Source organism: Aquarana catesbeiana, linkage group LG01 (assembly GCF_042186555.1).
Source record: "Aquarana catesbeiana isolate 2022-GZ linkage group LG01, ASM4218655v1, whole genome shotgun sequence".
Taxonomy (NCBI): Eukaryota; Metazoa; Chordata; class Amphibia; order Anura; family Ranidae; genus Aquarana; species Aquarana catesbeiana.
Window position 1 is genome coordinate 535,295,090 of NC_133324.1, and position 23,289 is coordinate 535,318,378.

Here is a 23,289-nt window from a genome sequence, read left to right on the forward strand (position 1 = left end):
TACCACCAAAACCATCCATCTCGTGGCATATGCCCATCGTAACCACATACCGACCTGCCTTCTCTCCTGTGATGCGGAGAAGGCTTTTGATAGGGTCAACTGGCCCTTTCTTCAAGCCACTCTCTCCCAAATAGGACTAAGACCTAGAATGCTTGCTCACATCATGTCTCTATATTCTAAGCCCTCAGCCACAATTTTAGTTAATGGAACCCAATCAGAGAAACTCACTATCTCAAATGGCACGAGACAAGGCTGTCCCCTCTCCCCTCTCCTATTTACCTTAGTAATTGAACATCTAGCCCAAGCTATTAGAGCAAACCCTGATATACGAGGGATACAGACCCCGTCCTCACAATGTAAACTTTCACTTTATGCAGATGACTTGCTTCTCTACGTGACTAACCCCCATATTAGTATACCATCCATACTTGCTGAGATCAACCGGTTCAGTGGTCTCAGTAATTATAAGCTGAATATATCTAAAACAGAAGCACTGAACATATCCTTAACACAGTCGACCCTGTCCTCCCTTAAGGCCAACTTCTCATTCCAATGGCAAACAAAATCTATTTCATACCTAGGTACAGCCATTCCTAGTCGTGCCTCGGAAATATATGCCCTAAATTACAGTCCACTTCTCACGAAACTCAGACGCCTCACTGAAAGCCGAGGGGACCTGCCAATATCATGGTTTGGTCGCATGAACGTGTTGAAAATGGACATACTCCCTAAATTATTGTATTTATTTCAAGCCCTCCCAATTGCTTTACCGGCCACCTTCTTCCGCACTCTTCGTTCTATGGCCATACGATTCGTATGGAGGGGAAACCACCCCAGACTGAAATACAAACTTTTATGTGCCCCCATTTCTAAAGGTGGGACAAGCCTTCCAGATTTTGAACTCTACTACACAGCAGCAGTGGTTTCCTGTATCCTGGAGTGGTTTCCCCGCCCACTACTTAAAGCCTCCACTTTGGTGGAACAAGACTTATCTTCAATTGACCTCCGGGCTTCACCATGGGGTTATGAGCGGACCCATAAATCTCTTACTAACCTGCCTCCACTGACCAGAGATGCCCTACTAATCTGGTACCGTGGAAAAGAAAAATATTCACTTTCCACTGAACCAAGTCCCCTTACTCCTCTATTTGACAACCCGGCCCTCCCTGAAGGCAGCTCAATTCAAATCATAGACGATCATAACAGAGACACTTGGCCCACAGCACGACAATTTGTCAACAGCACACATGGTACTTTCACGTCGAGATTAAACATCGCATCATCCAACGTAACGTGGTTAACGCGTCTACATCTGACAGCCTACTGCAAAAAAACTACATGACTCCAAACAGATTCACAGACCTTTGACTGGCTTTGAACAATTATGCACACTATCGGACACTCCCCGTCACACCCTTTCATTGATCTACAAACTGATTATAGAACACACCCATGATACCTTACCCAATTACACAAAAGCGTGGTCAGAGGAACTCGGGAGGGATATAACTGATGCTGAATGGGGTAAGGACTTTCTCTTTACCCACAAATCAGCCATTTCGTGCTACACCAAGGAAAAAAATTACAAGGTCTTATCCAGATGGTATCGAGTGCCAACGAATCTCAGGATCATGTTTCCATCAACCACCGACATCTGTTGGAGATGTAATTCTGCGAAGGGTACGTATAGTCACATCTGGTGGGAATGCGACGTGATACGTCTGTTTTGGACCCAAATCTTCCAGACCTATACCGAAATTTACGATAAATCACTCTCTCCCTCTCCTTTCATTGCTCTTCTATCTATACTACCTGGTAAAATGAAGTCACAAAAACACAACCTCTTAAAATTTTTTCTCAGTAGCGGCAGGCAATTAATCTCTAGGCATTGGAAATCCACCACTCCCCCATCTCTTCTAGAGTGGGTAAGTAAAATAAACAATACCATGCTTATGGAGGAAATGCAAGCCAGAGCCATAGACAAATACGCAAAATTCTCCTTCATTTGGAGTATCTGGAGGCATTACTCCACTTCAGATAAGCTGAAACGCAGACTCACAGATACGAAGGCTCCTAGTCAAGTAACAGAACCTACCAACTCTACACAAACAACCTAGCAATATAGGTCCGGACTTGGTATGAGGCTCGCTGTCCCCCTTCCTCCCCCCCTTCTCCCCTCTCCCCCCCTCTCTTACCTACCCAGCCAGCCTTCCTTCCCACTCCCCCCCCCTCTTTCTTTCCTCTTCCTGTCATTCTAACACTTTTCTTTATTCTTATACTACCCTTTTGGGCTATCTATAACCAAGATTTATAACCTACAGTATTCTGCTCTTTAGTATCAATTTTCTCACAACTTCCAACCGATTGGACAAAATACCAAGGTATATATGCTGTTGGCTTTCAAATTATCTGTCTGTTTATTTTGAGTTCTTCGACATCTGAGCGCAGCATGATCCCGTTGGGGCGTCCAGATCTCGGGAATTTTCGTTAATAAGACTAATAGCAAAAGTTCTGAAAGCTGTTGAGATACTACATTATTTTCATATTGAGAGCAGAACGCATAATATTGTACTGATCTGCCTATGTATGTTTCTTGTATGTTTCTTTTCTATTAAACCAGATTGCCCGATGTCGAGCATCTGGTCTTGTTAATGTATTCATCTTCCGTTTGGAAAATTACTTTATATACAATAAAAACTTATTGAACCTAAAGAAGGGGTTTCACACTCAAAAGTGCAGGGGAGTCCCTAAACCCAAGAATGAGAAAAAACCCTGGGGGCAGAGGGGGCACAATTTTTCGCCCTCCTGACCAGCCCCGCAAAACTCAATGACTGTCCGGCAGCAGTGGGAGGCGATCTCCTCCAGCCAATTTATCCTAGGGATTGTAAGGAGAGGATACCGCCTAGATTTTCCAAGACCTCCCCCACGAAGACTCCTGGTCATGGAACTCCCAAGGTGTGTGGAGAAGGCTGATGCCCTGTTGGGGTCACTAAGAGAGTTGGAGGACCAGAACATGGTACGCCAGGTCCCAGCGGAGGAAGTAGGATGGGGTTTCTACTCACATGTCTTCGTAGTGTGTAGTACAGACTTATCCTAAACCCCTGAAACAGTCAGTAACTTACAAAATATTCCGCATGGAGTTGATCTTCTCAGTCAGGGCACTACTACCTCAAAATTGTTACATGGCATCTATAGACCTCAGGGATGCCTATCTCCAAATTCCTATTGCAGAAGCTTTTCAGAAGTTTCTGCGTCTGGCGGTAAGGGTCGGGGAATATACAATCCACCTGCAGTTTCAGGCTCTTCCATTCGCACTATCCTCCTTGCCCCAAATTTTTACGAAGGTCATGGCAGAAGCCATGGACAACCTTCCTCTCTTTGCAGTGTCCCCAGAACAGTTAACTTGGGATCTGGAGTTGACAAGACTTTTTGAGGGACCTAGAGTGGTTTTAGAACCTCAAAGTCCAGCTGGGTGCCCTCCCAGCGCATCACCTACCTGTGGTATCTGTTGTACTCCACACAACAGAGGGTGTTCCTGCCTCAGGAAAAAGTACAGAAAATGGACAACGTAGTGAGATAGCCAGCCGGTCCCAATAAGGAGGGCAGTGTCAACTTTGGGACTTTTAACTTCTGCTATCCCAGCAGTACAGTGGGCAGGGCTGCACTTTTGTCCCCTACAGGGCTTCATCTTGAAGGTATGGGACCACAGTTAGGAGTCGTTAGACACCCTAGTGAGTGTACCACCACAGGTAAAAAGATCCCTGTGGTGGTGGAGAGTGGAGAACCTGTCCCAAGGCCGGCTGTGGGTCATCCAGGTCACCAAGGTTGTGACCATGGACACAAGCTGCAAGGGCTGGGGTGCGCACCAAGGGCCCCTGCTGACACAGGGCACTGTAGTGATTTAATAATATGTAGTGCAGGTAGAGAGTGGGTATGATAATTAATTAGCAAGTACTCTTCCGCAGCAACCCAGTTCTTCCAGAGAGAAGCACTTTATTGACTTCCAACACGGAACAAAGTCCACAGATGACAAAAATATCCAGCAGAGTATATCGTTCAGAATTCCATTTCTTAGGTCTGTGTCTTAATGCACAGACAAGCCTATACTTAAAACTAAATGCCAGCTTGAATGTCCTCTATAAAATACTAGTCCACTAGGAGGGAGTTTCTGCTAGGTCAACCCAAAATACTCTTTGATCTTATTGTTACCCCCTCAAGTCTAATTACCATCAATAAATACTTCTTCTATGGTCCTTTAAACAATGTACCCTTTGAAATGTTCAATTAGGTTTCCAGACCATACCTCACCTCACACACCTAGGTAGACTTGCCTAAGATCAACACATCAAAGAGTCTTCAGCTGTCCCCTTGATATGTTAAAATTCAGTTGACTTGGACAAATCAACCATTGTCAATTGAATTCTGGCCTGGTCAATATTGACTGTATGTGTACATACATATAATAATGTCCCACATAAATCGGTGAACATATTACAACATATACAACATATACCCCCACTTGGGTCGGTTCTAACTACTAGAACTGACCCATAAATCAAACAACAAAAAATATCATTTTGATTTAAGGTACTGGATGCTTTACAATGGCTCATATAAAATATGAAGTTGAAACTGGTTACATCTCTCTTCGCCAGACTCTAAAATATCCCCATGAAACAGTTATTAGATAATATAACTTTTAGACCATGACTAGAAAAGGATTTGGTAAACATCAGTGGCCCATATAGCTGTTAGGCCTTATATCACATCAAGATCTTGAATATTGCGCAAAGACGAGCTGATGTCACAGTCCATTCTTTGGTCTGACTTCATCACATCTCTCACCATCTCACTGAAAGTAAACTTGGTATGCTCTGGGAACTCCAATCCACATAAGTCCAGGATTTTTTTCATCTCCAGGCTCAAGCTTTCCATTGTTAAAGATGCTTTTACGCAAACACTCTACTTTCATCTTTATAGTAAGAAGAACTATCAATGTACCAGCACTCACTTTCAAGGCAGAAAAGGTTTGGATATGGCAGTAAAAACTGTACTGCAAACTATTTCCTTGCACTTGACATTCATGAGTCCATCTTTGTTGATTGCCAGTCTCAATTTGCTTTTGTAATTTGCTGTAGGCCGACCCCTCATTGCCTTCAATAGAGCAGTTACTTGGACCATTCAGTCCACAATTACACCTGAATGGCATACCAACATATACATATACCCCCACACGATGGTTCAGATAGAGTCAGCTTGACATCAGTGTTTATCAGATCTTCTATCCAGACAAAGCGGCAGTGGAAATTCTTGCCAGTATCTTCACCATGAAAGGTAGAAAGGTCTTTTTCATCCATATATGTCATAGCCTTTAGCATATTATAAACAACTGATTCAACAAAGTTCCAAATCATGACTAGAGTGATGAATTTCACTCACCCCTCTTATAAATTTAGGAAAACCACCCAACATACTATGATTTATGCTATGCCAAGCCATTGTGCAGCATCTCACCTTAGATGTCAAATATATTGATCAATACGCATTATGTAATATGTACAGATGTTATGAAAATTATTTTAGGTTTAAATGCTTCTCTTTGGTTTTAAGATAAAGTTCAAGAAATAAAACAAACAAAATAAAAAATGAAAAGCAAAATATATCAGAAAAAGGGAGAAAAATTAAAAATTAGGGTGTTGAAGAAAAAAGAAAAAAAGGTCCATTGCTTGATGAATTTCGAGAGAGTCCATGAATTCTTTATAATTCCTTGTTGTCTATTCAGCATTTCTTCCATAATTCTCCCCCACTAGCCAGCAATTTCAGACTGTGTTTCTGCTATTCACCGTCATTTAAATGTCAATATCTGAAAGACAAAAAAACTCTCCAACAAAACTAATTAGCAAGGTCCTTAAACGTTGTTTGAAGTTAAAACAAAACACTATTTACACGTTTAAAGTTTGGAGCTAATTAACCCCCACTGCTAGAGAAGTGTCATCTGCATTCAAAAACAGATCTTCAGAATGTACATCTTCTGCCATTATGACACCCTGTACCCCCTTCAGCTGCTCTAATAATTTATCACGTTCCCCTCTCATCTTGTCATACTCAATCTTCAGGTGGTCATATTTCTGTTTTAACTGAGAAAACGGTATCCAGTTCTTGGACCTTTTCTTATTATTATTTTGGTCAGCTCTGTTTTTCATATAATTATCACCTATATTTGACCCGGTGTCTCCTCTCTGGTTGTTATCATAGGATATTATCTTCTGATCTTTAGGTTCAGCATTTGTCCTAAACAATGTGGCTAAATCAATTTTGACAGCCTGCTCATTTGACTTTCTCCATAAATGGTCTGCTCTCAACAATATGCCTTTTAAATCATGAGGATTTGGGGTAACTAGTAAAATATTTTGTTTGATATCTTCATGCAATGCATCTAGAAACATACTCGTATGTATCAAGCCACCACGCTCAAATGCAAGATTATTACCGACCAATAATTCCATAATAGTTGCTATCCTGTGTGACAATTCATAGGGAGATTCATTTTGCATCTGTTGGATCCTCCCATGAATAGTAACATCAGAACGTACACCATACAAAACACATAATAATTCCAGTAATATGTCCCTTGTCCTCAGAGGCTGAATACAGATCTGTTTTAATTCTCATCCAAAGACCACTTCCTAAAGAATGTTGCAAAACTCTTTCTAAGTCAGATGGGTTGAGATTGTACATATCTCTGACCTGCTGCACGTCACAAAACCATTTTAACCACTTGCCGACCGCCGCACGACTATATACGTCGACAGAGCGGCACGGGCAGGCAAAAGGACGTGTATGTACGTCCTTGCCTGCCCGCGGGTGGGGGGTCCGATCGGACCCCCCCCCGGTGCCTGCGGCGGTCGGCAAATCTCCCCCGGCGATCGGAGGTGAGGGGGAGGCCATCCATTCGTGGCCCCCCCCTCGCGATCGCTCTCAGCCAATGGGATCATTTCCCTGCCTCTGTGTTGTACACAGAGGCAGAGGAAATGATGTCATCTCTCCTCGGCTCGGTATTTTCCGTTCCGGGCCGAGGAGAGAAGACTGCAATGTAAGTGCACCAACACACTACACACACAGTAGAACATGCCAGGCACACTAAACACCCCGATCCCCCCCCCGATCGCCCCCCGATCCCCCCCCAATCACCCCCCCCCCCTGTCACAAACTGACACCAAGCAGGTTTTTTTTTTTTTTTTTTTTTTTTCTGATTACTGTATTGGTGTCAGTTTGTGACAGTTACAGTGTCAGGGCAGTGAGTGTTAGGCCCCCTGTAGGTCTAGGGTACCCCCCTAACCCCCCCTAATAAAGTTTTAACCCCTTGATCACCCCCTGTCACCAGTGTCGCTAAGCGATCATTTTTCTGATCGCTGTATTAGTGTCGCTGGTGATGCTAGTTAGGGACGTAAATATTTAGGTTCGCCGTCAGAGTTTTATAGCGACAGGGACCCCCATATACTATCTAATAAATGTTTTAACCCCTTGATTGCCCCCTAGTTAACCCTTTCACCACTGATCACTGTATAACCGTTACGGGTGACGCTGGTTAGTTTGTTTATTTTTTATAATGTCAGGGCACCCGCCGTTTATTACCGAATAAAGATTTAGCCCCCTGATCGCCCGGCGGTGATATGCGTCGCCCCAGGCAGCGTCAGATAAGCGCCAGTACCGCTAACACCCACGCACGCAGCATACGCCTCCCTTAGTGGTATAGTATCTGTACAGATCAATATCTGATCCGATCAGATCTATACTAGCGTCCCCAGCAGTTTAGGGTTCCCAAAAACACAGTGTTAGCGGGATCAGCCCAGATACCTGCTAGCACCTGCGTTTTGCCCCTCCGCCCAGCTCGGCCCAGCCCACCCAAGTGCAGTATCGATCGATCACTGTCACTTACAAAACACTAAACGCATAACTGCAGCATTCGCAGAGTCAGGCCTGATCCCTGCGATCGCTAACAGTTTTTTTGGTAGCATTTTGGTGAAATGGCAAGCACCAGCCCCAGGCAGCGTCAGGTTAGTGCCAGTACCGCTAACACCCACGCACCGTACACCTCCCTTAGTGGTATAGTATCTGAACGCATCAATATCTGATCCGATCAGATCTATACTAGCGTCCCCAGCAGTTTAGGGTTCCCAAAAACGCAGTGTTAGCGGGATCAACCCAGATACCTGCTAGCAACTGCGTTTTACCCCTCCGCCCGGCCCAGCCCAGCCCACCCAAGTGCAGTATCGATCGATCACTGTCACTTACAAAACACTAAACGCATAACTGCAGCGTTCGCAGAGTCAGGCCTGATCCCTGCGATCGCTAACAGTTTTTTTTGTAGCGTTTTGGTGAACTGGCAAGCACCAGCCCCAGGCAGCGTCAGGTTAGTGCCAGTAGCGCTAACACCCACGCACGCACTGTACACCTCCCTTAGTGGTATAGTATCTGAACTGATCAATATCTGATCCGATCAGATCTATACTAGCGTCCCCAGCAGTTTAGGGTTCCCAAAAACGCAGTGTTAGCGGGATCAGCCCAGATACCTGCTAGCACCTGCGTTTTGCCCCTCCGCCCGGCCCAGCCCAGCCCACCCAAGTGCAGTATCGATCGATCACTGTCACCTACAAAACACTAAATGCATAACTGCAGCGTTCGCAGAGTCAGGCCTGATCCCTGCGATCGCTAACAGTTTTTTTGGTAGCGTTTTGGTGAACTGGCAAGCGCCAGCGGCCTAGTACACCCCGGTCGTAGTCAAACCAGCACTGCAGTAACACTTGGTGACGTGGCGAGTCCCATAAGTGCAGTTCAAGCTGGTGAGGTGGCAAGCACAAGTAGTGTCCCGCTGCCACCAAGAAGACAAACACAGGCCCGTCGTGCCCATAGTGCCCTTCCTGGTGCATTCGCCAATCCTAATTGGGAACCCACCACTTCTGCAGCGCCCGTACTTCCCCCATTCACATCCCCAACCAAATGCAGTCGGCTGCATGAGAGGCATTTTTATGTCCTCCCGAGTACCCCTACCCAACGAACCCCCCCAAAAAAGATGTTGTGTCTGCAGCAAGCGCGGATATAGGCGTGACACCCGCTATTATTGTCCCTCCTGTCCTGACAATCCTGGTCTTTGCATTGGTGAATGTTTTGAATGCTACCATTCATTAGTTGAGTATTAGCGTAGGGTACAGCATTCCACAGACTAGGCACACTTTCACAGGGTCTCCCAAGATGCCATCGCATTTTGAGAGACCCGAACCTGGAACCGGTTACAGTTATAAAAGTTACAGTTACAAAAAAAGTGTAAAAAAAAAAAAACACAAACAAAAATATAAAATAAAAAATAATAGTTGTCGTTTTATTGTTCTCTCTCTATTCTCTCTCTATTGTTCTGCTCTTTTTTACTGTATTCTATTCTGCAATGTTTTATTGTTATTATGTTTTATCATGTTTGTTTTTCAGGTATGTAATTATTTATACTTTACCGTTTACTGTGCTTTATTGTTAACCATTTTTTTGTCTTCAGGTACAGCATTCACGACTTTGAGTGGTTATACCAGAATGATGCTTGCAGGTTTAGGTATCATCTTGGTATCATTCTTTTCAGCCAGCGGTCGGCTTTCATGTAGAAGCAATCCTAGCGGCTAATTAGCCTCTAGACTGCTTTTACAAGCAGTGGGAGAGAATGCCCCCCACCGTCTTCCGTGTTTTTCTCTGGCTCTCCTGTCTCAACAGGGAACCTGAGAATGCAGCCGGTGATTCAGCCAGCTGACCATAGAGCTGATCAGAGAGCAGAGTGGCTCCAAACATCTCTATGGCCTAAGAAACCGGAAGCTACCAGCATTTTATGACTTAGATTTCGCCGGATGTAAATAGCGCCATTGGGAAATTGGGAAAGCATTTTATCATACCTATCTTGGTGTGGTCAGATGCTTTGAGGGCAGAGGAGAAATCTAGGGTCTAATAGACCCCAATTTTTTCAAAAAAAGAGTACCTGTCACTACCTATTGCTATCATAGGGGATATTTACATTCCCTGAGATAACAATAAAAATGATTAAAAAAAAAAAAAAATGAAAGGAACAGTTTTAAAATAAGATAAAAAAGCAAAAAAATAATAAAGAAAAAAAAAAAAAAAAAAAAAAAAAGCACCCCTGTCCCCCCTGCTCTCGCGCTAAGGCGAACGCAAGCGTCGGTCTGGCATCAAATGTAAACAGCAATTGCACCATGCATGTGAGGTATCACCGCGACGGTCAGATCGAGGGCAGTAATTTTAGCAGTAGACCTCCTCTGTAAATCTAAAGTGGTAACCTGTAAAGGCTTTTAAAGGCTTTTAAAAATGTATTTATTTTGTTGTCACTGCACGTTTGTGCGCAATTGTAAAGCATGTCATGTTTGGTATCCATGTACTCGGCCTAAGATCATCTTTTTTATTTCATCAAACATTTGGGCAATATAGTGTGTTTTAGTGCATTAAAATGTAAAAAAGTGTGTTTTTTCCCCAAAAAATGCGTTTGAAAAATCGCTGCGCAAATACTGTGTGAAAAAAAAAAATTAAACACCCACCATTTTAATCTGTAGGGCATTTGCTTTAAAAAAATATATAATGTGTGGGGGTTCAAAGTAATTTTCTTGCAAAAAAAAATAATTTTTTCATGTAATCAAAAAGTGTCAGAAAGGGCTTTGTCTTCAAGTGGTTAGAAGAGTGGGTGATGTGTGACATAAGCTTCTAAATGTTGTGCATAAAATGCCAGGACAGTTCAAACCCCCCCCCCAAATGACCCCATTTTGGAAAGTAGACACCCCAAGCTATTTGCTGAGAGGCATGTCGAGTCCATGGAATATTTTATATTGTGACACAAGTTGCGGGAAAGAGACAAATTATTATTTTTTTTTTTTTTTTTTGCACAAAGTTGTCACTAAATGATATATTGCTCAAACATGCAATGGGAATATGTGAAATTACACCCCAAAATACATTCTGTTGCTTCTCCTGAGTACGGGGATACCACATGTGTGAGACTTTTTGGGAGCCTAGCCACGTATGGGACCCCGAAAACCAAGCACCGCCTTCAGGCTTTCTAAGGGCGTAAATTTTTGATTTCACTCTTCACTGCCTATCACAGTCTCGGAGGCCATGGAATGCCCAGGTGGCACAAACCCCCCCCAAATGACCCCATTTTGGAAAGTAGACACCCCAAGCTATTTGCTGAGAGGTATAGTGAGTATTTTGCAGACCTCACTTTTTGTCACAAAGTTTTGAAAATTAAAAAAAGAAAAAAAAAATTTTTTTTTTTGTCTTTCTTCATTTTCAAAAACAAATGAGAGCTGCAAAATACTCACCATGCCTCTCAGCAAATAGCTTGGGGTGTCTACTTTCCAAAATGGGGTCATTTGGGGGGGGGTTGTGCCACCTGGGCATTCCATGGCCTCCGAAACTGTGATAGGCAGTGAAGAGTGAAATCAAAAATGTACACCCTTAGAAATCCTGAAGGCGGTGATTGGTTTTCGGGGTCCCGTACGCGGCTAGGCTCCTAAAAAGTCCCACACATGTGGTATCCCCGTACTCAAGAGAAGCAGCAGAATGTATTTTGGGGTGCAATTCCACATATGCCCATGACCTGTGTGAGCAATATATCATTTAGTGACAACTTTGTGCAAAAAAAAAATAAATAAATAAATTGTCACTTTCCCGCAACTTGTGTCAAAATATAAAATATTCCATGGACTCAACATGCCTCTCAGCAAATAGCTTGGGGTGTCTACTTTCCAAAATGGGGTCATTTGGGGGGGGTTTGTGCCATCTGGGCATTTTATGGCCTTCAAAACTGTGATAGGTAGTGAGGAGTAAAATCAAAAATGTACGCCCTTAGAAATCCTGAAGGCAGTGATTGGTTTTCGGGGCCCCGTATGCGGCTAGGCTCCCAAAAAGTCCCACACATGTGGTATCCCCATACTCAGGAGAAGCAGCTAAATGTATTTTGGGGTGCAATTCCACATATGCCCATGGCTTGTGTGAGCAATATATCATTTAGTGACAACTTTTTGTAATTTTTTTTTTTTTTTTTTTTCATTATTCAATCACTTGGGACAAAAAAAATGAATATTCAATGGGCTCAACATGCCTCTCAGCAATTTCCTTGGGGTGTCTACTTTCCAAAATGGGGTCATTTGTGGGGGTTTTGTACTGCCCTGTCATTTTAGCACCTCAAGAAATGACATAGGCAGTCATAAATTAAAGACTGTGTAAATTCCAGAAAATGTACCCTAGTTTGTAGGCGCTATAACTTTTGCGCAAACCAATAAATATACACTTATTGACATTTTTTTTACCAAAGACATGTGGCCAAATACATTTTGGCCTAAATGTATGACTAAAATTGAGTTTATTGGATTTTTTTTAGAACAAAAAGTAGAAAATATCATTTTTTTTCAAAATTTTCGGTCTTTTTCCGTGTATAGCGCAAAAAATAAAAACGGCAGAGGTGATCAAATACCATCAAAAGAAAGCTCTATTTGTGGGAAGAAAAGGACGCAAATTTCGTTTGGTTACAGCATTGCATGACCGCGCAATTAGCAGTTAAAGCGACGCAGTGCCAAATTGTAAAAAGTGCTCTGGTCAGGAAGGGGGTAAATCCTTCCGGGGCTGAAGTGGTTAAAAATCTGTTTAAATCATAGTATGGAACCATTCCTATTTCTTTAAGAATTGCGTCTAATTCTTTTGGTTTCAAAGGCTTCATTACAAGTCGAACTTCACCTGTATTATTATTATTGTTGTAAACTTTGGTAGTCACAGTGGGGGCAGCTGGTAATGAATTATCAGAGTTAATATGAGGTTCTGTTTCATTTGAAAGAAAGTTTGTGTCTGTATTTTGCTGCAGACTGCGGAATCCAAGATTTGATGCATATCTGCATTCCTGAGATCTCTTCTCTAATTCCATAATTCTTAATTTTAATCTCTCATTTTCCTCTGATAATTCATCACAACGTTTAGATTTCTCAAGCAAAGCTCCCCCAGTGGTAACTGCATGCCATTTTAAATTTACTGTCTCGGTGTCTGGTTTTGTAACCTCTCACAAACATTGTTGCTATTATCAACTGCATTCTGTAACTGGGTAATTTCCTCAACCTTACCCTTCAAAGAACTTTCCATTGTTAAACAGCAAGATAATAAGCCCTGTATAATACAACCTTTTCTTTTACTTTCTGAAATTTTGCTATCAAACATTTTTCTCTAAAAATTCCTTCATCATCGTCCATGTCTGCTTACATTTTTCTGGAATTTCATAAGGACCGCCATGGCGCTTAATACATTTTAATACCCATCTGTTAACGTTATCAGAACTGACACTAGCTTCACACTGAGTAAGCATTTTGACTATATTACTAATAATTAAAAAAAAAGGAATATTTTACTCACCGCATTAGTTACTCCTTCAGCTTCCAGTTCAGGTCTTCTGGTACACGACAGTCCTTTTTTTGTTGTTTCCAGTCTCCAGAGAATAATTCCGGGGTTCCCAACTTGTTTAATTTTGTAGATCAGACTCTCTTATGTCACAACCAGACATTAGAGTCACAGCACAGCTCTTGGTTCTTCATCAGACTTCTGTCCACCTCACAGGATTGTTGTCACCACCGACTTCTGTTACTAAGTCCGAAAATGCTCTTCTGGTCACTTGAACGGCACCAATGTAGTGATTTAATAATATGTAGTGCAGGTAGAGAGTGGGTATGATAATTAATTTGTAAGTACTCTTCCGCAGCAACCCAATTCTTCCAGAGAGAAGCACTTTATTGACTTCCAACACAGAACAAAGTCCACAGATGACAAAAATATCCAGCAGAGTATATCATTCAGAATCCCATTTCTTAGGTCTGTGTCTTAATGCACAGACAAGCCTATACTTAAAACTAAATGCCAGCTTGAATGTCCTCTATGAAATACTAGTCCGCTAGGAGGGAGTTTCTGCTAGGTCAACCCAAAATACTCTATGATCTTATTGTTACCCCCTCAAGTCTAATTACCATCAATAAATACTTCTTCTATGGTCCTTTAAACAATGTACCCTTTGAAATGTTCAATTAGGTTTCCAGACCATACCTCACCTCACACACCTAGGTAGACTTGCCTAAGATCAACACATCAAAGAGTATTCAGCTGTCCCCTTGATATGTTAAAATTCAGTTGACTTGGACAAATCAACCATTGTCAATTGAATTCTGGCCTGGTCAATATTGACTGTATGTGTACATACATATAATAATGTCCCACATAAATCGGTGAACATATTACAACATATACAACAGGCACCTGGGAGGACGAAGCGGTCAAAAGATCGCCCAACTGGAAAGAACTGAAGGCAGTGTCCTTAGCACTTATTGCCTTCCAGAGAGCGCTTCAGGGCCACCACCTACAGGTACGGTCAGACAACTCCTTGGCAGTCGCATAGATAAACAAGGTGGAACGAGGAGCGGAGTCCTTCTGGCCTTGGCAACAGTGGTCCTGGCTTGGGCAGAGGACAATGCACTGTCCCTCTCAGCGGTTCATTTAAAAGGGGAAAAGAATGCAGTGGCGGACTTCCTCAGCAGGAGAGCTCAGAGGGAGAGCGATTGGGTCCTAAACCGGGAGATCTTCAATCTCATAGCCATGAGATGGGGGCTCCCGGATGTGGACCTTTTCGCATCAAAGGAAAACGCGAAAGCACCTCTGTTCTCCCTAAAACAGGTAGGAGGGTGCCCTTGGGGTAGATGCCCTGATGCAGAGTTGGCACTTTTCAAGGTGCTATGCCCTCCCCCCACCAGCCTTGCTGCCAGCGGTTCTGAGAAAATTTCAGGTAGAGAATACCTCCCTGATCCTGGTGGCACCACACTGGCCCAGAAAGCCTTGGTTCTCGGTTCTGAGACAACTAGCGGCGGAACCCCCATGGCTGTTGCCAGCCCGGGTGGACCTTCTCTCGCAGGGCCTGGTATTTTGTTCCCAGGTGGAATGGTGGAACCTCTCTGCCTGGCTACTGAGGAGGACTTGCTAAAATCTAAAGGGTTTTCAGAGAGGCTGGTGTCCACTCTGCTTGGTAGCAGGAAGGAGACACGCCTGATATACCGGAAAGTCTGGAGACGCTTTAATGACCGGTGTTAAGAGTCCCATCGCAGTCCTGGAGTTTTTGCAATGCGGAGTGAACAAAGGGTTAGCCCTGAGCACATTAAGAAGTCAGGCTACAGCACTTTTTGAAAAAAAATGCTAGACTCCAATCCTTGGATGATTATAGGCCTGTTCAGGGTCCAGATTTCCCTAAGTGGGACCTATCCTTAGTTTTGCAGGCCCTCATGGGGGCCCCCTTCGAACCTCTAGAAGGATGTTGGTTAAAACTACTGACGCTTAAGACCATTTTTTTTTTTTGGTGGCAATAACGACCGCCAGGAGGGTCAGCAAGCTGGAAGCTTTGTCTATTAGACCCCCTTTTTTGTTGTTTTTAAGTCTTTAAAATGGACCCGGCATTTTTGCCAAATGTGGGTTCAAAGTTCCACAGAAGCCAGGAGATAGTTTTGCCCACTTTTTGTGCTAACCCCTCAGGAGAGAGGGAATTTAAGTTTATTATTTATTTTATTTTGCTGAGCCTCCCTATATCCCTTACCCACCTCCTGGTAAGGGATATAGGGCCTCGACATCTTAGCAGTAAAGGAGGTTACCGTAAGTATCAAGTCACACTTCACAAGAGCTTTGGCAGCTTCACAGGTGGAAAGGGCTGGAGCGATGCCAGAGAATCTGTAGAACGGTAATGTGGTCCAGTTTCACCACCTTTGTGAAACATTACAGGGTGGACCTGGTGTCGGCAAAAGAGCAGTCCTTTGGTCGAAAGGTCTTGCAGGCCGTCGTCCCACCCTAAATGGTAAGTGCTTGTTTATCCTCTCAAGCGGTGAGAAAAACTAAAGTTACACTTACCGGTAACGTCTTTTCCTGGAGTCTTTCAGGACAGCACCTGTTATCCACCCGAATATATAAGGTTCTTGAGGGGGGCCTCAACACAAGAACTGCAGAACTCGTTTATTGTGCGTTATTGTGTCTCCCCAACTGGCCTGGAGGTGCTCTTTAAAAACTGAAGAACCAACAGGGGGAAGTTGCTTTTGAAAATGGCTGACGCTGTGTTTCCTGGGGAAGGGAGGAGCCAGGGTCTCTGAAGGTGGCTGTCCTGAAAGACTCCAGTAAAAGACGTTACTGGTAAGTGTAACATTTTTTATTTTATTTTTTCTGCAGGTCAGCAGCAAAATGAGATAAAAATCGTACTGCACTAGTGTGTTAGGCTAATAGACTTTAGACTCTGGTACAGATCATTTCTGATCACATGCATGATTTGTTTGCAATTTATCACATTACCATCATTCCACATGGCAAGGGAAATGCAGCAAATGGAAGGGGGAATTTTGATACTTATTTATCATTTTTTTTTTTTTTTTTTTTTTTTTTTTTTTAATGTTCAGCTTCTTCTCTCAATGGAGACTCTGTTTCACAAAACACTCTTGCGGTTAGGGAAGGAGAGGAGGAAAAGATTTCCACTGCCATCCAGGATTCTTGTGATGATCAACACAGCTGGTCAGTATGCAAGCACTAACCTCACACTAATATATATAGGTACTTGTGTACCTCTACACACCTGATTGACCGACTGACTATGGTAAAAAGTGTATGGTGAATGTTTTGTGGCCAAGGTACTTTCTGCTAAAAGCGATATCTGCCTGGTTCATAGACCTATATTTCTGTACACTAATCTGCCACTGCTAAACAAAAGTGAACTTATTCGTACAGTAGAAGACATGCACAACTTATTCATACACTATGGGTTATAGGCTCGTGATTATTGGACGCTGGCAAAGTTTTGAGGACACCCCACCCCCATCCTGGGGAGCCTCCCCTGTAGCCCTACCCAGAGGCGTAGCTTGAAGATTGTGAGCCCCAATGCAAAAGTTGACCCGGTGCCCCCCATTACCATCCGCCACTTCCACCAAAGATACTCACATTATGCACCAAGATATTCCAAGTGGTTAAAGAGTTTTCAGATATTTATTTACATATTGAGAGAGTAATTCAAAAGATTTTGTAGTAAATGTCCAATTTTGAGATAGTTCCCCCTTGCACTGGAAAGGGGAATTCTGGTGGTTGACAACCCTGTATCCCTCCTCTTGGTAATGATACATTTCTCCCCCCAAAGTTGTAACAAATCAAATTCCTCGCCACCAACGTATTAACAGAGGTTCGCCCCCCTCCTGGTAAGACGCATGCTTTACCCCTCCAAGTAATGACAGATGTCCCCCACCTCCAGGTAATTATAGGTGCCCCCCTCCTTTTAATGACACATTATAAGGAGGGGGTCATGCCCCCCCTTCCCCCACCATCCTAGTAATGAAATGGCCCCTGCAGGTAATGCCAGATTAGCCCACCCAGACCCCCCTCTTCTATTGCTCATGTTGACAAATCAAATTCCCCCCACCAAGGTATTTAAGGGGGTTCTCCCCCTCCTGGTAAGACACATGCTCTACCCCTCCAAGCAATGACAGATGTCCCCACCTCCAGCTAATGTTAGGTGCCCCCCTCCTTGTAATAACACATGCCCCCACCATCCTAGTAATGGCATGGCCCCTGCCAGATTACCCCACCCAGACCCCCCTCTTCTATTGCTGCTCAAGTTGACACAAAAAATATTTAGCCCCTGGAGTCTGCAGCCCCTTGGGGGCCCCTCAAGTGGTGTTATGGGGTTCTTTTATTAACTTTTCTGTCGGGCTCCATTCACATCAAGGCGTTTTGATTCACAGCGGTTCTGCCCAACCAGGCAAAACTGACAAATCACACATGCTCAGGTGCCGTTGATTTTCAATGGCACGATAAATTGTGCTGCAATCGCTTTCAAACTGCGCAAAGCTTGTTGCTCAAAAAGGAGCAGCAGCTTCTTTTCGCCAATGCGGTTTGCTACAATTGCAGCGCAATTTATTGTGCCAGGATTGCACTTGCTCTCCTCCTTCTCCTGCCTCACTCAGTGTGACAGGCAGCTGAGTTCACTGTCCCCGCTATTGTCAGCTAGACAGCATCACAGTGCCACGCTTCACCTTCCCGGGCTGCTTTCAGTCTTCCACTCCTTTCCACAAAAACATGGTTCACAGCACAGCAGCCTTCTCCCCAGCCAATGAGAGCTGAGGAGGGGTGTTGACTGGGAAGAAGGCGAGATGGAAGCTGAGTACTGGAGTACAGAGCTCAGCTATGGGACACAAGGCGAATCAGAGCTGGACTTTGTCTCCGGGATTTTGTGGGGAAAATACAGCATGCTAATATGACAGAAGGGAACCGCACGGGCCTCCTAGAAGCGAGGTCGCAAATGTGACCCCTGCGACCCCTCATGCTATGGCCATGGCCCTATCATACTCCATGAGTTTTCATTTTTTTCCTAGTGTCTGTAGGTGTTGGACATAGCTGTTGAAACCCAGGTCTTAGAGGATAGAAGAGTTTCCTGGTGTGTGATTCATACCTTGCTGAAAGCAAGAAAAGCTACTTCTGAAAGATTTTTATTGTGCCTGGAAAATGCAGTATAAATTTGCTTGGTGTGAGCGCAGTCAGTTCAATCCCAGCTGTGCCTCACATTCTGTCCTTCCAACAAACCGGTCTGAACTAGACCCTAGCTCTTGTCTCCCTGAAAGGACAAATAATAGTTCAGCTTTATTCTTGCATTTCCAAAGGCCTTTGGCTCTGCATTCCCTTATAAAATCCTTTATTCAAGGTGCTTCTCACATCGAGCCCCCTTCGGGTTCTCTCTGCCTTCCAAAAACCAGCCTTTGTACTCATCAAGAATATTCCCCCTGGAGAGTCTTGCCAGCAAAGTAGCTTTTCTGGTGGTCGACATGTCTGTCAGGTGGGTCTCTAAACTGATGGCCCTTTTTTTTGTTGAGAGCCCATCCTCATACTTTACAATGATTTGGTTGTATTAGCAGTACTAGACCATCTTCCAAAGGTGGTTTCAGCGCTCCAACTCAATGAGGACATGTGCCCTGCTCCTAAGCATTCAAAGGAAGAGTCTCTACATTGCCTGCACATAGCCATTAGAGTGTACCTAGACAAACAGATTCCCTGTTTGTTCCTTGCTCGGGACCCTGCTTTTAAAATCCACCATTACACAGTGGAATTTGATTACTAGAGTTCATGCTCAATAGCCAAAAATCTCCTCCTGCGCTCTTACGTGCCAAACACCACCTGTTGGAATATCTTGGGCCTCCAGACACCAAGTCTGTCACCCAATTCTGTAAGGCCACTACCTGGTCTGCTGTTCACACTTTTTCAAAGTTTTACCAGGTGGAGGTAGAATTTTCTGCGCATGCAGCTTTCAGCTGCAAGGTTCTTACCACAGTACTCTGAAGCTGGGTCTTTATCCCTGCTGTTTTTAGGCCTGTTGGCACAATTCTGTTTGCTTAGGTATCCCACTCCTGTATTCATTGCTTGGGGACAGCCCATAGTGTATAAAGAAGCTGTGTGCATTCTGAACTGTACAATTAAGGTCACAAGAATTTTAACTTGCCTGTAAATTCCATATTTTAGTGTACAGGACACAGGCCAGTCTCCCAAAACCCTCCTTGTTACTCTGTATTGCTTGCTACAAAACTGAGGACTTGGGGCCCTTTCACACAGGGCAAATCCCCAGAGCGATCCCCACTGAGCAGGCAGATTACTGGTCGCTCTCTGTTCACTGTGCTGAGACAGACCTGTGAGAGCCCTGCTCTCCTCTATGGGGAGATCGAATGAAAACGGACCGCCTGTCCGTTTTCATCTGATACGTTCGCCATTCTCCAGCGGATCGGATCACCATACATCTGTTTTGAGCGGATCTTGTTGGAACGGATGGCAGACGGGTATCACGGGACAACTATACTCTAACACCCTTCTCCCCATAAGAAGTCAATGGGTGGCTCAATCAGATCCACCTGAAAAATGGACATGCGGACCATTCCTGGGAAAGGGGCCTCAGAGTGTGGTAAGGTTATAGGGGAGGTGCCCCGGGGGGGGGAGAATGTACTCAAAAGCATGATGGTGCCCAATTACCTGAAGCTACTAGACTATAACACATGATGTATGGGTATGTTGCTTTTGTCCTGTGCACATCCTCTAAGTTATGGAATGTAAAGGTAAGTCAAAATTCATCAGTTTTTTCCACATCTTTGCCTTGAGTCACTGACCTGAAACACATGTAACAAAAATAAAAACAAAGTTCCAACCTACTTTCTTCAGTTACTGCAAGTTTTCAAGCCAAAGAATCTTCATGAAAACCCAAGCAATGTATTTTTTGTACCATGGTATTATGTATTTGTTACTATAGCATAGCATTAAGTCCCATAGTGTGGTTTAATTTTAATCTTTGTATACTATGTATGTATCTGTGGTGTGTGTGTATGTATGTATTCATGTGATCACTATCCTTAAATAAAAGACAGTTTTGGCATGATTAGTCATATTTTCAATATAATTGCCAAAATTTCACAATTTCTGTATGTATGTATATGTGTGTGTGTGTGTGTGTGTGTGTATATATATATATATATATATATATATATATAAAGAGAGAGAGAGAGTGAGTTCATAAATGTTTACCATTTAGCACTATTTTATGTTAATCTTAATATTAGACTGGATATTCATAGACACTGGGTTATAGGCTGCTCCCTTCAGGTGGTTGGACACTGGCAAAGTTTTTTCTAAGCACAACCCCCAGGCAAATTCGTATTACCCCCACTCACTTTGTCCACAGTTATTTGCTTCTGTGCTTAAGTGATGTTCTTCCCTATATTGAGGTTTTCTTTGCTTAACCAGTTTTCTTTAGTTCGTATTCCTCAGTCAACTGTACCTTGACCCCATGTGTAGGGTCAGCCTATGTTGCTTTGGGCACTGGATCCTGATTTGCCCACCTTGGCACTGAGTGCAACAAGTTAGCCACAGGCTGCTATACGAGTCCAGGGCTGTAGTTCCAGACCCTGAACACCCCCCTTGGGGTATGCCCACTATTACAGGCAAACCCTGGACCCATAATAGGAACCATTGACATGGAAAGGTAATAAAAGTTCATCCTACTTATTGGACTGGTACTGTAGCTTTACAGTGCGTATCTCCATAACTTGCAATACAGTTATTTAAGTTTCCCCTGAGTAGCATTCACTTTGTACAGCCAGGAATGTGCTTGAATTAATTGACTTATCGGCTGTTTACATTTTTCCAACTTGGTAGTAAAAATTCCACCAGCCAGAGCTTAGCGAATGACTAGGTGTTGTCATCATAGGTTACACTTTTACCACCACTTCTACTCTGAGTCCTTATAAGGTATTTCTGCCCTTTTGCTACAAGGACTTTGCTAGAGGACAGTTGACACTTGGGTTGCTGCGGATCCCACTTCCTCCCTTCTTCGCACCCTCACTAATAGCAATGGCAAAAACCAGGCACCGAGGAGCTGCAGCAAAAATTCAGCTAAACACTCGCTGTGCTGAAGGATTGCAAGATACTCAGGCCACGCCACTTGGAGTAACTTTGTCTCCCTTACATTAAAGCAGGACCCAAGTGTAACTGGATTCTGACTGCCCCACGTACATGTACTGCAGGATGGCGGCCTCTCTGCGCAAAATTACGTACCTGTACGTGATCCGCTTTTGCGGGCAGGGGGGCGTGTGCGCCCACTGGCCTGGCGCTGTTCTGATTCGATGCAGAACCAATCAATCTTCAGGTCCAGGCCAATGATTTATGGCATGGACCTGCTGATTTATTCTGACAAATCACAGAACCCTCCTGTGCCTGTGTTTACATTACACAGGCACAGGAAATTATGAAATCATTTGCCCTGGAGTCCTTTTCGGATCCAGTGTGAGAATAGATAACATCTACTGTGACTACAAACACTACACTCCCTGTCATGGTGTCATTAGGTACAGTGTACAGATTTTTTTTACTAATCACTGTATTAGTGTCACTGATGACACTAGATAGCGTAAGCAGCAGTTAGCGTCAGTCCCAGTTAGGGTCAGGGTACCCGCTATACATTCCCTAATAAAGTTTTTACTCCCTGATCGCCCCATTTAACCCTTTTACTGCCCTGTCCGTGTCATTAGTACAGTGTACAGATCTTTTTTCTGATCACTGTATTAATGTCACGGGTGACGCCAGATGGCGTTCGCGTCAATCCCAGACAGCGTCAGATTGCCCGTCACATATTCACTAATACATTTCAACCCTTTTATTGCCTGTAACACTAACACACTGTCAGGTCACCTGCGAGGCCAAGTGAGTAAGAGCGCACCGCGGAGGTCGTGGACCCAACAGCTGACTGCTGAGGGTCGATGATTCTGAGAAGCAGCTTCACAGGGTCGAAGCCACGGTCCTGAACAGGGAGCTAGAGCATTTGATTCCTCAGGGTGAGGAGTCTAAGAACCAGCAGGTGTTCAACAGAGCCTCTGATGGTGAGGATGGACTTGGCTGCAGCTGACTCCAGGTCGTGGCCCCCAGGGTCTCCCAGCTCATGCTCATGGATGGTTCTGGTGGATGGAGAGGAAGCAGTAGTCCAGGGCCACAAGGAATAGTCAGGACAAGTTGTAGGCCGGAGCAAAAAGCAGACGGATGGTCAGGAGAACAAGCCAAGGTTGGTACATGGGAAACAAACGTAGAGCACACGGCAAGAATCATACAGGGAAGCCTTCACACAATGGTTGCTCGGCAAGGCTGGCTTGCAGTGCGCGGGTTAAAATAATGTTTCCTGTTGGAGGCTGGGGTGAAGCTATGCTGAGAGAAGATTGCGGAGCACAGTCCCTAAGGCTGATATACAGACCAGAGAGGTAAGCAGACAGGGCATGAAATACTGCAGATTCATGACACACACACACACTATTACACCTCCATTACTAGTATAGTCTGAATGGATCAATATCTTTGATCAGATATATACTAGCGTCCCCAACAGTATAGTGTTCCCAAAAATGCAGCGTTTTTAGGATCAGCCCCGACACCTGCCAGCACCTGCACCCCCAACAAGTGCAGTGTCAGAGTTGGCAGAGTCGGGCCTGATCTCTGCTAGTACTAGCAGGTACAATTAATTTGGAGCGGTTCAAACCATCCTTGACAACCAGGTGCTTTTTTACCTGTGAGTCACACTAGGTACTTATAAATTTATTGGCCAAAATGTCAAAGGAAAGGTACACTAGTGAAGCGGCCTACAGGATACGAAGCATGACAGATGAAAGCGATGGGGAGTCCTCACTGTCA

General features: G+C 44.0%; 1 protein-coding gene across 4 annotated transcripts in view; it reads left to right on the forward strand.

Moving 5' to 3' along the window:
• Positions 1 to 23,289, forward strand: part of HDGFL2 (HDGF like 2) — a 460,705-nt gene that overhangs the window by 434,357 nt on the left and 3,059 nt on the right. For 3 of the 4 annotated variants that reach the window (XM_073594787.1, XM_073594774.1, XM_073594769.1), the window contains one exon: positions 16,497 to 16,608. The exons of the other annotated variant lie outside the window; for it this stretch is intronic. In XM_073594787.1, the coding sequence (XP_073450888.1) occupies positions 16,497 to 16,608 (112 nt within the window). The remainder of the gene's footprint in view (positions 1 to 16,496; positions 16,609 to 23,289) is intronic. 4 annotated transcript variants of the gene reach the window in all.